General features: G+C 42.1%; 1 protein-coding gene across 2 annotated transcripts in view; it reads right to left on the minus strand.

Moving 5' to 3' along the window:
* The window catches only part of LOC147685054 (uncharacterized), a 384,063-nt gene that overhangs the window by 217,314 nt on the left and 149,877 nt on the right, over nt 1–16,872 (minus strand). Inside the window, exon 5 of one of the 2 annotated variants that reach the window (XM_086940938.1) lies at nt 6,361–6,391. The exons of the other annotated variant lie outside the window; for it this stretch is intronic. Coding sequence (XP_086797064.1) covers nt 6,361–6,391 — 31 coding nt within the window. The remainder of the gene's footprint in view (nt 1–6,360; nt 6,392–16,872) is intronic. 2 annotated transcript variants of the gene reach the window in all.

Below are 16,872 nucleotides of genomic sequence, written 5' to 3' on the forward strand. Positions count from 1 at the left end.
GACCTGAGTGTAATAGTGTAGTGGAACGAATGAACCGTGACTTACAGCAATCTTTGACAGCTCGAGTTATAGGCACTGGCAGAAACTGGCTGGCCCATCTCAATGGCGTGCAGCGTGCTCTTAATAATCTCCCTAGAAGGTCTCTGGGTGGGCGGACCCCGTACGAAATGCTCTTTGGTATCAAGATGTATGTCCCTGACCTCGACGGTCTAGACTGTGTGGCTCAAGCCACGGCCTTTGACATAGATGATCATTGCAATGTTTTACAGGATCTACAAAAGACCAGAGACAGTCTTGCTAAGGGACATTTGCCCTCCACATCGGATGATGCGTTGCAGATCCCGGTAGTTGACTGGATACCCAAAGTTGGAGAACTGGTTCGAGAGAAGATCGATAACAAGAAAGAATGTGGTCCATCCTATCGAGCACCGGTCCACGTTCTTGTACTGAAGGGCACAAGAACAGTCATTTTACCACCACTTCCAGGTCGTAAGGAAAACAGGTTTATCTCAATTGACAATGTCAAGATACACAGGGTGGCCGATTCTTCATAGCATGACACCGGCAGTCTCCTATCCTTCGATTGTGAGAAATTCTGTTTTGGCCATTACTGAAGCTGCTGAGCCAGACGTGGCCCTCGAGATGCCTGATATTTCCAATCCTTTACTTAACACTTTCCCAGTTAATAACATTGATGACCTTGATTATTCCTATCCTGCTGATTTATCGATGCCTGACTTACAAACACGCTTGGCCACAGCCTCTAGATTCTCATTTGACTCTGCTTCAGTGACTTTGACAAAACCCACACGTTGTGCAATGTCTGCCTCTTTATTGAAGAAACATTTTTTGGTTCCCCCTTGGACATATATTTGGCTATTGCTTTTTTCAGTATACCTTTTTAGGTCATTTGGTTTTGTGTTTTATTTTTTCCGTATCATGGATGGACACTATGTCGAGGAGAGAACATGCATTCAGCATCTTAATGGAACTTTGGCCCCCTTATCCTCTTCACATTCTGCACACAGACTAAAAAGAGACTTGAACTTTGTTAACATCACAGCTTGGCCGGTTCTTGATGGGATTGTGTGGGATGCAGTTAAATTTCAAATTTATGGCCCCACTGAAGTGGTTAATGTCCCAAATGTACTGAGAGTGAACATGGGGGTTGTGGTAAAAAACAACATACGTTCTGATGATTGGAATGTTCAGGCCGTAGAATTATTATTCTCTGATTTAAAATATTATGCTGCCTTTCATGCTGAAGATTTATATTTAGAATCTGCTAATTATGGTGATTTATTTTGCTTTCAACATTTTGGTAATCATTTTTTGCATAAGACAAGTTCCAGAAGGGGTACTGTAATTTACACACAGTGGGAACATTGCCCTGCACCATTACAAGGCAGCTCCAGTACATTTTTAAATAAGTGCACTTACTTTACTGACTTTAATCAATCGAGTCCTAAGTCCTTTTATTTTAAGATGACACAGAAACCCATGTCCAAAGGTAGACTTACCGATACTAAATTATTGTATTCGAAGTCCTTTCTAGAAAAATTGGCTGTAGAAGGCTACGAGCTATGGAAGGAAACCATTGACCTTAAATTGGTTTGGGGTTCTAAAAGTTGGCAGGTACAAGGCACTGAGGCTTTGCACCGTGCATGTCTCATCCCGAATCACATGTTGTTTTTGAATTCTACTATTTCTCAGACAACGTGCTTTGGATTGGCTACTTCAAAAAAGTTAAATACTCCTGCTGTCCCAGATTTGGAAGAATATTCCGGTTGGGATAATTACACAAAGTTTTACATTAGAGAGTTGCAAACATTACTACATAATGCATCCTTTAATGTGTCCAGTTTTGATCCAAAGGGTTGGCTGCTGTGGCAGAGAAGCTCTGACTCTTGCCTGCGTCGCTTTATGGGTTTAACTGAAGGTTTTACACAAGTCAGGCCTGATCCACGTTTTGATCCTGACCACACTGTTACAACATACTCAGTTGGCAAATTATGTCAGAATTGGTTACAACATTCTACATTAGCTGCTGTTAAATTACATCTATCTAAGATAACTGATGAGGTGGATATTAATGATTTTATAAAGGGCCCGGCAAGAGGTAGATCTAAACGTTGGATTTATGTTGCTTACAATGAAATTTGGAAGCTTTCACAAATTGAGACGGCTAAGCGCCTGAGAGCTATTGATCAAGCAAATTTAGAAAAGGTGCTTGCAGTTGTCGATAACAGTATTAACATGCTTTCTTCCCGCATATACACGTTAAATAACATTGTTTCTTCAGTAGTTGATATTGTAAATGATGAGGTGTCTGTTTTATACCATGGCCAAAATCAATTGCGTTCTGTAATGCAGTTTGCGTGGACTCTGCAGACTCTTAAGTCTAGCCGTGTGCCCTGAAATTACATGAACGTTTCCTCCCTCTTTTCCCCGTTTAATTTGACTGACAAACAGTGCATGATTTCAATGCGAGATGCATCATTTTCCATGTTACACATTGAGAGGTTGGAATCTTTACCGTTCTCTGTTGCTGAGGCCACTGATGCAACTTGGCTTATCCACAGATTAATTACATTACCATTCGCATTGTACAAATTCACTAGTTGTATGCGACATGTTGCAATAGGACGTTATGAACCATTAGGTGGTGCCTTCCTCCATGAAGCATGGTCTCTTCCTTTCACATATAGGTGCCTGAAAGACGGCAAAGATGTTTCTCTTAATGAGGAGGAATGCACTGAGTCCCCTGACCATTCATTAATATGCAGACACATCCAATTACATGGTTCCTGCAACCAGGAACGACCTAATCTAGCCTATGTGTTAAAAGGGACTCCTGTTCCCGCATTTGTTCCCACGTTTACACTTTTAACAAATGGTAGTTATTTGCTGTTGAATAACGAGGAGTGTTGTGGTTTAATTGTTGGTATCGCTTAAGTGGTAACTGTATCTGAACGTGTTGTGTGCTGCAAAAACATTATGTATCCCCCTACGCATGGGAATTCAGATGTTTCCATCTGGCCGCGCATCACAACCTTGAAGGCAGAGTTCAATGGTATGACTAGAATAAGAGTCCTTTTGTCTCAGAAAGAGGTGGCCCTGAGTTCGGCCTGAGAAACATTCGTCCTTCACATAGCTAACACGCGCACAGAAGTGCAGGCGCTTTTAAATACTGATTTGCTGTTACATTTCAGCGAGCTGGTTCATCAAATCTTTAATGCCTCCTCCACTTCCGGCCTTGCTCACTTTTTTAAATTAGTTAGCAGCGGTCTCATGACTTTATTTGAAAAAATATTTGGGGTCATCCCTGCTTTCTTTCATCTATTTTTTTGAGTTTGTTTGGAGGCTTCCCTGTCTTCCTGGATTTAGCTGCGGGCGTATTGGTGATATTTTGTTATATTACAAATGGATGCCCATTCTGCATTAGGAGCAGACAAGCCCCTCCTGTCACTGTTGCGCAACCGGATGCTTGACTACTATGGCACCCTGCCGCTTGCGACTTTAAGCACGCGTTTGGATTATCGTTTCGATTTTCCCTTTTTTCACATGTGTCCAGCCTGTGTTTCATTGCTTGAGCTGCGATTTCCCCTGGGCCCTTGATTTGTGTCTCTGCTTGACGGTGGTTCCTGGCGTTGACTTTAATCATCTGATGAGCCCCGTAGTTGCTCGCGAGTTGGTTTGTTCTGGCTAAAGGATTATGGCCTTGGCAGCGATGCATGGACTAATGGGTCGTTGGGATGTAATCGCAGCAGCGCATGAGTTCTTGGCAAGGAGCTTTCTTGAGAACCCACCGAGTTGTCCTCTGATGTTAATAGAGGATCCAGTGACGGAGCAGCACGTATGTTCCTTCCCACTACTTAATTGGATGGCTGAACTGTTTTCGGATGATGACAGTGATTTCATGTTGGAGGCTGTGGGTGCATATTTTGCATATTCAGTTCTATCGTGAGATGCCATGGAGTTTATTTTACTTATGTCGGCACGTGCATTTTTATATTTTTGGACAGTGCCTTTTTTCATGTGTAAAGTTTTTTTTATAGGTCCCAGACCTATTGACTTATATTTTCAAAGGTTGGAACAATTACGCTTGGCCACTATAGGCCTTCATATATACGTTTGGAGAATAGATTAGCTCATTATTATTGGACTCTGTTTTCAAGTTTAAACCCCTTCCTGGTTCTGACTTTACATGATTTCTGACAGTGCTCTGATCATTGGGGGGTGTCATATAGCTACTTCTTTTCTACATACTGTGTTAAGTTAGCATGAGTTTATTGAATGTTTGCACGCCATTTTCAGTCTTGCTTCACTTTTGCACACGACACATAATTGTTGTTTTAGCTTTCAACCCAGAAGAGCTTCGTGATTTACTAGAGAAATAATATGTTATTGCTCTGATATCAGTTTTGTTCTGCACTCTGTCTGCACAGTGAGTGCTGAAGGTTACACGGATAACTTAACCCAGTGTTGTTGTAAGGGCTGATCTTTGCACCCCTATAGACATAACACACATGCTGCTGCCAAAATCTGGCTCTAGGCGAGTTTTATATTGTTGTGCTGAACGCACAAAAACACACTTGATGTGCTTGGCATGCAGAGAGCTGGTGGAAGATGATGTGATCCTCCTGCCACTGAGATTTTGAGGTATGGGCCCGCCCTGCTAAAACCCAAATGAGACCGTCATAGATATAAAATACTATGCTAAATAGGGAGGGTGTGAATTAGAGTTATTAATTTCTAATCATTTCAGCATATTAGTATGCTGTCACAATTCGCCTTTTATGGACTGATAACTATGCTGATAACTTTGTTGCTTATAATATGTTTGCTAGTATTATACAAGATACTGCGTTTGAGAACCTTGCATTAGTAAATAAATATTTCAAACATGCAAATGTCCTCTTTTACTCCACGTTCTGGTTTGTGATGATTATACAACGAAAGAGTGTTCATGTGTTCCACGATACCTGAGGTATTCTAAGTTCATGTTCTGGTCTGTCTAAGCATTGGGAGTTTGTTATGACCAATGAGACACTGTAGCTAGCTCGGTAAGGGGATATTGGGTACTGAGGTGAGTTGTGGGCCATCCTAATTCACCGAGGTTCCAGGTCTCTAAGCACAGTTCTGTAGGAGAACGGAATTCCCGCTACAAGATAGTTTCACATTTGCACCAGATCCAACAAAAGGCAGGAGACAATCTCAAGACAGCTAAGGAAAAGTACAAGAACTAAGCAGATAGAAAAAGGAGAGGAGGGCCACCTTTGACTACAGGAGATCAAGTTTGGTTAAGCACCAAGAACCTAAGATTAAAGGGAAACCGAAAATTTCAGCCCCGTTTTATTGGTCCATATCCAGTGAAAAAGCAGGTCAATCAGGTCACCTACCCATTGAAGTTACCCTCTCGGTTAAAGATTCATCCAGTTTTTCATGTTTCTTTGTTGAAGAAGGCTTCCGCAGATTTGAGAATCCACTCACCCCCAAAACCAATCCAGTTAGAAACTGGGTCCGAGTTTGAAGTAAAAGAAATTCTGGATTCCAAGAGGTCCCGAGGAAATTTGTACTATTTGATAGACTGGAAAGGTTATGGTCCAGAGGAGCGATCTTGGGAGATAAGTGAGGATGTTCATGCTCCTAGACTGATTATGTCCTTCCAACGGCGGTTTCCCATGAAGCCCAGGGAGAGAGAACCTGCTTTGTTGGGGGGTACTGTCAGGACCCTAACAGCTGCTCATGCTCTTTGCAGCGTCAAATCAGGCAAAACATGTCGAGGAGACTTTAACATTTACTCTTGGTCCGATCTGGTGAGGCACAGGAGAACTAAGATGGCTGCCCATTTGCCCACGGCACGGTATGGGTCAACAGTCTAGTCTCCTGAACACAGCTGCAGAAAAGACTAGGTGATGCGCAAGCGCTCTATCAACTGCACACTTCACCTTAGCCAGAAACCTGTGAGGACGCTCGTAGTGCATCGCTGTGTGAAGGAAATCCCTAGTCACGTTTAATCATAAAATACCCGTGTGTATTTCTGTTGAGAAGTAGTTGAAGGCTGACTCGGCGCAAACATCCAGGCGCGAGTCGGCGATTCGGCAGTGTAGTCAAATGTAAGTAGACTCAGTGCAATTAATCCAAGCGCAAATCGGTATTTGTTCAGAGAATTATTGGTGGCGGTGTAGAAGGCAGAAGAGGAAAAGCGCCGTTCGTTTGAAGAGAAGAGTATCGGCATTTCGGGAAGCGTTGTGAAAGGCTTTCATCGAAGACAAAGCATCTTCAGAGGAGCAGCACAACAAAACAGAGCTAAGTGAATACTCAAGTAAATTAGTAGAGAAAGTATTTCGAACTTACCTGAGTAGAGTTTATTGTGGATGTTAAAAGCCTGAAAGTAAAGTAAACACAGGAGAAATTATCACCATCCAGTGAGAATTTGTGACAGAAGTTTTCAGTCAATTTAAACGATTATTGTCATGTGCTTATCTAGGTTCCTGATCGATACTGTGACCTTATGCCCCTATTCGGCTATAAAGCCCCTTTTTCCCTATATTGGCATAACCGTTCAAGTGCGATTTTCTGAAAAGTCATCTCTGGCCTCACACGAGCAGAGCCACAGAGCCACATTCCAGCATGACTCTCTGCTACTTCCTTTGCGACCAATTAGTGCAATGACAGAGCAGCAGTCACTATCTGATATTCCTAGATAACACTCCGAGTTCTTCAACAAGATAAAAACTTAGCAAACCTGGAAATCCCCGCTTGCTATGTTTTGATTAGTAATGGAACTCTAATGAGCAACTGATAACTATCACTTCCTAGTGACATCTTTAATTGACGTCTTATGTCCAGCAAACTTGCGTCAAACCCGGCACCTGTCAGGTATAAATATTACCAACGTTGCCTTAAGCAATGAGCGAACATGTTGCTGATGCCAGCTGCCTGCATGACCCCGTGTTGGTAAAAACTAGCACTCTGTCGCTGCAGCCTGCTATCCTGTGGTGGTGAAGCTACTGATTACCATTATCGCCGCTACAGCGCGACCTATGGTGCAGTACGCTTGAGGAGCCGTGCAGCCGTCCTCTGCGAAGACATCCAGCCCAGCTGCCCGCGGACGCTGTCACCCCTCCTTCCTCGACGCGCTGAGAGAAGCCGCTGCCTTTCTCGTGCAGAGAAATCCAGTCCCGGCGCTTCCAGTTTACCCTCGCAGGTGACTGGGATATCGAGAGAGACCCCTGAAGGAGATACCAATCCTCCATCATTCTATTCAGAGGTATGGTGTTGACTAAACCCTTAGACGAGAATTCTTGAAACAAACCTTGGCAAAACCAACTTAACTTAAGCTACTTACTTACTCCCCTTCTCACGTGTTAGGCTTAGGTCAGGCACACTGGGGTAGGCTTAGTTAGAAGCACCAGTTGAGTATGTTAGCCTAATGTATATATGACTGTATATATGTTTTATTACTTTTAAACCATTGTATGGCTAAGAAACCATATCAATGCTTTTACAGTTCTATTTTGCTATTCTTATCTTACTGTACGTACTTTTTATAATAACAGTTATTGCAATTGTGGCAATACATTTCTCTTGTATGAGAAGAAAGACTGTTCAATAAATGTTAACCTTTATTGATACACGCCCGTCTCTCTATTCTCTACATACTGTGAAAGTAAACTGCACCAGACTGACTGAGTGAAATCTATGTCTATTGTTTCACACGACCCTAGAGATCGACTCTTGATCTGAGGAGCAAAGTTGTCATGTTGCACGGTTGTTGGAAAGCTGAATCCCTTCTTGTCTGTGCCAAGGAAGCTGATCACTTCCTATGCAGAGAAGAAAGTTTCCAGTGACCTCTGAGCTAGTTGGTAACACAACCCAATTAAGTTTAGCATAGTCAGTGGAGGCCTGGAATATAAGCAGTTCCACGTCGATACTACTGTTTATGTTATTCCAATGCGCAGGGCCTAGTGGGAAACTAGGAACTACACTACATGGCGCCCTAACGTTTGGTAAGGCGATAAACTAACGTAAGACTTGTAGAGTAACTCAGTCGTGCATATTTCACACCCCTTTCTCCCGTAAATACTCCAATAGACGTCTGGAGTGGGTGAAAGGTTAAAATCCGCCCGACCTTAGTAGGAAGAGATTCCTATGTAAAGCTCTGGTTTATTCAACGTTGAAGGATACAGTGTTCCAAAATATTGTGCATCTAATCTTTGTCTCCTTGGAGACCTACTCTGCAAAAACTGCATTTTTAAAGAATGTCAGTACAAAACAACGGCACCTCTGGGGAAGCAGCAGATGCGACTCAGCAAGGTCCCGAATACACAGACCCGGGTGCTATTATCATCCCGGTCCAGTTAAGAAGATCTATAACTTTAAAACTTATAGAAAACGGACTGCCACCTCAAGGTGGTACAGTAATTTTCGTGATAGAGGCTCACGAGTATCGGCAGACAGAGGTATTCTATTCATGGATAAACTTTCCAGCGGTAAACGCTATAACACAAGAGTTTCACTATTACAAAATAGAGGAACCTCCGGGAGAGTACGCTCCTTTCGAGGAGGTTGAAATCCCATTTAAATTTCAAGAGCACCTGCTCTGGTTTAATGGCGCCCTAAAACACAATGATCACATAACCAGGCTCGGTCCACTAGGTAGACCAGGAGCCACGTGGCCGGTTCTAGCCAGCTACACACCACATCCTGACATTATAAAAATGTCTAGAGAAGAGCTGTTAGTACAGCTAAACACATTAATAAAAATACATAGGCAATTAGTCCAATATGTAATACGGACTGCAACAGTCCAGCCAGCTGTTAATTCACACCAGCTGACCCCTCATCAGGGGAACACAAATAAAATTACACCACAGAACATACAGTCATGTCTTGGTAAAACACCCGTAAAACGGGAACAAATTCCTTTCTGGTTAGCCCAGAAAATCACTCAAATAGAGGCAGTATTTCCTGATACTACCCCTATTGAGAAACACAGAATCTTGACCATCTGCCTTCCTATGGGAATCGCACCACACGTGGAGGACTGTGACACTTGGGGTACAGTCTTTGCTTCCATTTACACAAAAACACACGGTGTTCCGTCTATGGCGGTAATACCAGACGTGCTAAAACAGATTCAAAATGAATTCGGTCCAGAACCAGCTTTAAATCTAGGTATGAAATTACTGAAAGACTTCAAGCAGGTCACGGCTATATTATTAGCCAACGTAAAGGGAGAAGCAGCATCTGTGGCGATTCGCCAGAAGTTGAGGGAAACAGATATAAAAGATCCTGTTGAGCTTGCAAAAATCATATAAAAATGCTATGAAGAATTAGGTAGAGACAGCTTGGGTGGGAAACCAGTTAAGCCCCAACTGCTCGAAAATCCAGAAAAATTATTTATTAAAAATAATTCAAACACTCCTAAAAAGAGCTGGGATGGAAATAAACAATCCACTCCCAAGGAAAAAGTTTTCCAGTCCAGAGGAAGGTCTCCTCGACGGAGGGAAAGAACTCCGACTCGAGAACGCCAGTCTCCCCAACGGGAGCCCTCTGAGAAAAGATATAACCTTAGAAATAGGGATAATATAAAAAAACCTGATAGATATCAAAGTATTGATACACGTCCCTCTCGATCTCTTCCACAGAATTCGGAAAGAAGAGGACGGTCAGACCCAGGAGAGCACACCAAGTCCAAAGACAAGGAACCTGCTCAAAATAAGAAATCTCAATTTCAGAAAAAGAAGGTAGCCAGTATTAGAGTAATCAACCATGCCGAGAATACTGAGGACACAGTTGAAAAACGGGGAGTGGGCATTGACAATGTTGGACAGTGCAGCAGAAATCAGTATAGCGCGCAAGATCTTGATGAATCATCTGGAGACAGTGGACACGAATGAATACATTCAGGTTGAAACTGCCGACGCCAGGCTTAGCGAGCCCCATAAAATATATACGAAATAACATTGCGTATAGAGGGTGATAAGACTAGGAAAATTAAGGGTCTATTTTGGGATAAGCTCTCAAAAGGCTATGATATTCTGTTAGCTGAAAAAGATTGGCCCCCAGAGTTTGTCAGGGAGTGCCCTCGTGGCGAAGAAGTGATTATGCCTGCCTTCTCGAATCACATTCCGATTCACAAAAAATACACATATGCAAGGAAATGGGCAGTAGCCCAGGCACCTGCATTATATAAAAATCATGTAGGATGGGATGAGGATTCACCGCCTCACAAAATCCAATTAAAAAGTGAACCAACTGCCCAACGGCAGTATCCCATAAAGCAAGAAGCTAAAAAACAAGTCAGGGAGATCTTAGATCAACTTGAGTACCAGGGGGTGATTGAAACATGCACCTCTCAAATGAACAATCCTTTGTTTCCTGTCTCCAAGCCAGACAATTCATATCGTCTAGTTTTGGACTACAGACATCTTAATACATGTTGCAAAACTTTTGCAGTACAAAACTCGCATAGTGCAGCCCTAATGAATAACATAGTTAGGAAAAAATATAAAACAACATTAGACATTTCTAATGGTTTCTTTTGTCAAAACATTGCACCAGAAAGCAGATACTTGACCGCTTTCTCCGCATTTGGGTCACAGAAAAAATTCTGTCGACTCCCACAGGGGTTCAAGAACAGCCCAGGACTATTCTCAGCTAGGGTAACAGAGTTACTACAAATCTATGATGATGAAGCATTGTCTTACGTAGATGATATTTATCTCACAGACGACGACTTGGATACTCACTTGAAAAGAGTGAACACCATTATACTTGGGTTCGCAGCAGAGGGTTACAAATTCAACTTTAAAAAGTCCCGAATTGCCCATCTGACAGTACTATTTTTAGGGTACGAATTATCAAGTGAAGGAAAAAGCCTAGCGGACAACTTCTTAGAGAAGTGCGCTGTACTCCAAGCTCCAAAAACGCTGAAGAATTTACAATCCATACTAGGTTTTCTGAATTTCGGAAGAACTTACATCCTAAATTACGCAGAGAGGGTTAAACCTCTCTACGAACTAATTAAACCTGATTTAAAACAAATCAATTGGACTCAAAAACACACAGAAATTTTGAGATCACTGCAAACAGACATGTTAGCAAAAACAAAATTAGATACACGTGACAACACGATCGATCTTGTAATCCGAGTCATCCCAGGAAGATGCGGATTCACGTACCTAACCTCTAATGAGGGAGAAAAGGTACCAATTTCAATTAAGTCTCACTTGTACACACAAGCAGAAAAAACATTCAGTCGCACAGAAAAAACTGTGAACGCAGTGCAAATCGCATTAGCAAATGAAAGAGAACTAGCACACGGCAAACGGATTAATATCCTTACAGCGGAATCCGCCTTCGAAGCGCTATTCAGCCCAGTAAACCTGCCTACAGTGTCACTGGATCCAAAATGGATACAGTGCATAGATTCTCTAGCAGCGGAAGACGTGAAATACTATTTCGCCCCGCAATACGAAGAACTGAATGATTTAGAATATGAAGAAGAATATCCTCTGCCAATCAAAATCCTGCCTCTCCCACAATACGCATGTATAATCTATACAGATAGCTTTGTACAGCATTTCAACGTAGAGAGAAAATCCTACGATGCAGCATGTGCGATTATTAAAGGTCGTTGGCTGTGCGGTAAATTCAGACCGAAAGTAACAAAAACTGAATCTGTAAGAAACTGTTCGGTTCAGAGAACTGAAATCAGATCTTTAAAGATGGCGCTCGAAAATGCAGAACGCGAATTCCCCACACTTATCGTGTGCGATTCTCATTTTTGCGTCAATACTTACAACAACAAACTGCAGAGTTGGATCGAAAACGACTACAAAGATGACACAGGTGCCACAATAAAGCATAAATTGCTTTGGGAACAAGTAGCTCTTTTAAGTAAAGAACTACAAAAGACTCACGTGATTCACGCACAGAGTCTTCAACGTGATGGCGTTCACGTTGCAGGGAATTCATTGGCTAATACAGCCACCACGGAAGCAACTAAACCGGCTTCCGTAGCCACAAAAAAGCGTACAGATAAGTATATAGACGGGGAAACCATGCTAGCAGTAAAAACGACCGTAAAAGGCGACTGTGCAGCACTACCCGTAAACTATCTACTCAATTATGCATACATAATCGATGCAAACTCCGTTCCTTTTGCTCGAATCCCTGGAGTGGGGGATAGAGTAATTCCAAACATGAACAGGAGAATATTTTTAATAGCAGACGCACACATGGGTTTGGGTCTTAGGCACAGAAAGATCAAGGAATCACTGACTGAATTACAATCAGTATTCTGGTGGCCGGGAATGAGTGTAGAACACCAAATATATGCAAACAACTGTGAAAACTGCAATAGGGATCGCAGTAGCGAACGTTGCTACCGGCTACCAATAAGAAAGAGCGTAACGCTGCCTACACCCCATCCTGCGTCCTATTAATAGTCAAGACGAAATGCACTTAAAAAATGAGGCCACCAGCACTCGGCTGACGCCTAGAACTGTTATAAAAGATTAGCGAGTCCATATCGGCACATACGCAATTACCACGTTCCATTCTGACCAGGGTCCTGCTTTCAGCTCTCGAGCCTATAAGAGGGCCATGGCTAGCATGGGAATTGGGTTGTGGTATTCTTGTCAGTCATACCCCGGGAGGGAATAGTGTGATAGAAAGAAAAAACCGTGACATAAAGCAATCTATAACAGCGAAGGTATTAGGTTCAGGCGCTGGGTGGGTCAAACATTTAATAAGTGTCCAGACTAGTCTTAACAACATGCCAAGAAATTCTCTAAAAGGTTTCAGCCCATACGAACTATTGTTCGGAATAAGAATGAACGTTCACGACCTCGATAGTCAGATGTCAGTGGTACAAAAAGAAACAACGCAGTTTGAAGTAAAAGACCGTTTGGCTGTTTTACAGGAACTGAATGAAACAAGAAAATCATTAAGCAACATAAAGTTAAAGCAACAGCCAAGTACCACTGACGAGGCACCACCCGCAACAGCCCCAGCAAGGCCTGTCTGGATTCCAAAGATTGGGGATCTAGTCAGAGAAAAGATCGCGGTTAAGAAGGAATTTGGGCCTTCTTACAGAAAAGCAGTACCTGTCTTAGCAGTCACCGGAACAAGATCAGTTGTGCTACCGCCCCTTGCTGGTAAAAAGGAGAACAGAGTCGTGTCCATCGATCTGGTAAAACCACAAGCATGTGGCCTATAATCAACAGTAGGCCCAGTGGACTCCCAAGAAACAACAGAATACCCAAACTTGCAACAATCCAAGAGGTTCAAACTGAAAGACTCATCACATTCGATCAGCCTGCAGTGCACAATGAAGGACTATGCAATAATGCCATGGAACTCGTGCCTCTTGAAACACAGATTGAAACAGTTCGTCAAGAAACAACACCAGTCTACAATGATGTGGCATCAGAAAGTGCTACCGAGAGACAGATTGAAAGAACAATCCCATCAATTGACAGAACTGCCTCTGGTTATTTCATCAACTTCGACAACTTCTCTGAAGATTTAAATGACCCGGAAGTGATGCCAGAAACAAAAAAGTCTTTTAAAGAAAAAGCAACGGAACTCTTTCATCAACTGAAGGAAATCTACCTCATTTCCCCTTGGCTAGAGTTCTGGTTCGGTCTAGGTGTATTTTTCCTCCTGCTTTGGCTCATCATGGTACTGTGTTTGGGAAAATTCATTGAAGGAAAATATATTACAATGGACACAGCAAGTCAGAACATCAACCTAGTCCTGAAACCACACAGATCATCCCACGTAAAGAAAAGAGAACTGTCAACAGTAAATGTCACAGCAATTCCAATACCTGGTGGGGTAGTATGGGAGAAAACAGACTATGAGATCTATGGTCCGGTCGAAATCCTGAAGTATCCTCATCAACTAAAGGTTTCCTTAAGTGACTTTGTGACACCAAGTACATTCTCTGATGATTGGGACTTTAACAGTATTAATGACATGATGTCTGATTTAGTAATGTCAGCTAGATTCACAGATCATGATTATTTACAAGGTTCATCTAGTTATGAGCAGTTATTCTGTTACACCCACTATGGGGATCATTACTTGCATAAATCTGCACAGCCTAGAAATGTTTTTATGTATAATCAATGGGAACATTGTTCTACACCACCTAAAAGCAGTTCTAAAGCATTTTTTGAGAAATTCAAATATTTTTCAGGGTTTAACACCAGTGATGCAGAAACGTTTTATTATAAACTGTTAGATAAAACAGGAATGAAAACAATGCTGACAAATTCTAAATTGATATATTCAGAAGCATTTTATGACAAAATGATGACATTTGGTTTTGATTATTGGAAAAATAATATTGAAACGAAAACAATTTGGGGTACAAAAGATTGGCAGGTGCAAGGCATAGAAGCACTATTTAGAACCTGCATGATACCAGAACAAATGTTATTTTTAAATGACACTGTACACCAAACATCTTGTCTTGGCCTAGCTAAGAACAAAGACCTTAAAACACCGTCTATACCAAAGCCAATAGCTGAGAATACAACTGCAGATAATGAGTTAGTCGTGTCAAACATTTTACATTTCAACAGAACACATCCTGATTGGAAAAAGTGGTTAATCTGGCCTACAGACACAAATAGCTGTCAAGATAGGTTCCTGAATAAAACACAGGGGTTAAAAATGACCAGATTAGACCCAAGATACTCCCAGAGACAACATCCAGGAATTATAACCACATACAGTGTAGGGAAACTCTGCCTAGAATGGCTAACTACATCCACACTGGCTGAAATTAAGCAACACTTGTCTTTATTAAAAGATGGTGCTGATTTGCGCGACTTTATTCTTGGACCACGCAAACAGCGTCAAAAGCGTTTCATAGCGACCAGTATCTATGCTGCTTACAACGAGGCTCGGAAAGTAAAGCAAATTGAAACTGCTGAAAAAATACGAGAAATTGATCGTATTAATTTGGAGAAATCACTTTCTGTAGTAGACAATGGGTTAATGACTCTGTCTTCCAGAATATATTCTTTGGACAATATTGTATCCTCTGCCTTTGATGTGATAGACAGAGATTTGCTTATGTTACAACATGGCCAGTCTCAATTACGCTCTATTATAGAATTAGGCTGGACGCTGCAAAATCTTCGTTCAGGCTATGTGCCTTGGCGTCTGATAAACACAACGTCATTATTTTCCATTTTTAACCTTACTGACAAACAGATCAGTTTGGCACAGAAAGGAGCAGACTATACAATCTTGAGCATCGAGAAACTCGAGAAATTATCATTGACAATGTCAAAGAGCCCTGTCATTGAATGGATAATACACGGAATTATCACAATTCCGATAACAACTTTCCGATTTCATAAATGCCTTGAGTACATACCTGCTGGCCAGTATGAACAATTGGGTAAGGGATATGTAAAATCCGAATGGAGATTACCATACACTCATTCTTGCTATAGTGACAGCGACAAAAATGTATTTCTTAGTGGTGAAAATTGTAAACACTCACTAAGCGGTATACTTTTGTGTCAGGGTATTAATTTACACGGAGCATGTGATGGCAATTCAAACAACCTTTCATGCCACCAGCTAGTCACACCTGCAACTCAGATAGAGCCCTTCTTTATGCAACTCGCAAACGGGAGTTACATTCTAAGAACGGATCACAGGTGCTGTGGCCTCGCGCCCGGAAAAAGTTATCTAGTACAAGTAACGTCCATGGTCAAATGTTGCATGCAAGCATTGTTCCCGAGCGGGCCTCCAGACTTAGTGACTCCCCTCTGGCCTCGTCTGAATCTCTATTCTATACGAATTGATACATTAAGCAAAATGAAATCTGTGCTTTTACAGACAACAGTGCCTATAACGTCATCTAAAGAGACGTATGATCTTCTAGTCGCAAGGACGGCTACAGAAGTCCATGACCTTTTATCAACAAATTGCCCCGTGCATTTCGTACAAATGCTCGACCAACTCCTTAACATGTCTAGTGCTACAAGCATCCCAGGCATATTTAAGACAGTCTTTACGGGACTGCTAACACCCTTCCAGGCAATTTTGGGAATCTTTCCTAATTTTGTGCACTCCATCTTTGGTGGTATTCCACTATTTTTTGGACTCATCGCAGGGATTCTATTTTTGACCCTTCTGCTACGTTATGGCAAGCCTCGGCTCAGACATAGCTCCCATGGGAATGGAAGAGATAATCCTAGCAATGCGCTACAGGGACAGGATAACTAACGTCCTCGGATTGGCCAGGCTGAGAGATCTAAACATGACCTGGTTCCTTTCATTCAGACCAATATGGCAAAATTGCATTTTACCTGTGCTACGGTGTATGCTTTGCGGCGATGAATGCGTGTTGGACATCTGTCTTTCACTTCCATCAGCAGTACCAATGGACGTCGATACTTTGCTCAGTCCAATAACGGCTCACGCATTGTGTTGTCCCCAGCGGCTACCAATCCTGATGACGGCATTCGTGGAGACTCCTGTACTACAGCCAAGTGGTAACAGTGGAGCGAGTGACAAAAGCAACATCATCCAGGTACAACGTTCTGTGAGCAGGGCTGGTCCTGTCTTCGATGACAGCAATCATTCTCACACCTGCCAAGTTACAGCGCTATCTAATTTGGTTGAACTATCACCTGAATTTGTAGACCAATTCTTTGCGAGCCTGTCTGATACGATGTTCTCACCCACAGAGAAACAATAACTTTTGAAAAGCTTTCCGACACACGGCGTTCCCATGAACTCTGAATTCGGCCTTCAGTTTTGATCAACATAAAACTGCCAGGAGCTTTGGTAAACTGATTTTTCTTTGAATTGGACAATTTTTTAAAA

Source organism: Lissotriton vulgaris, chromosome 10 (genome assembly GCF_964263255.1).
Source record: "Lissotriton vulgaris chromosome 10, aLisVul1.2, whole genome shotgun sequence".
In the NCBI taxonomy this organism is placed as follows: Eukaryota; Metazoa; Chordata; class Amphibia; order Caudata; family Salamandridae; genus Lissotriton; species Lissotriton vulgaris.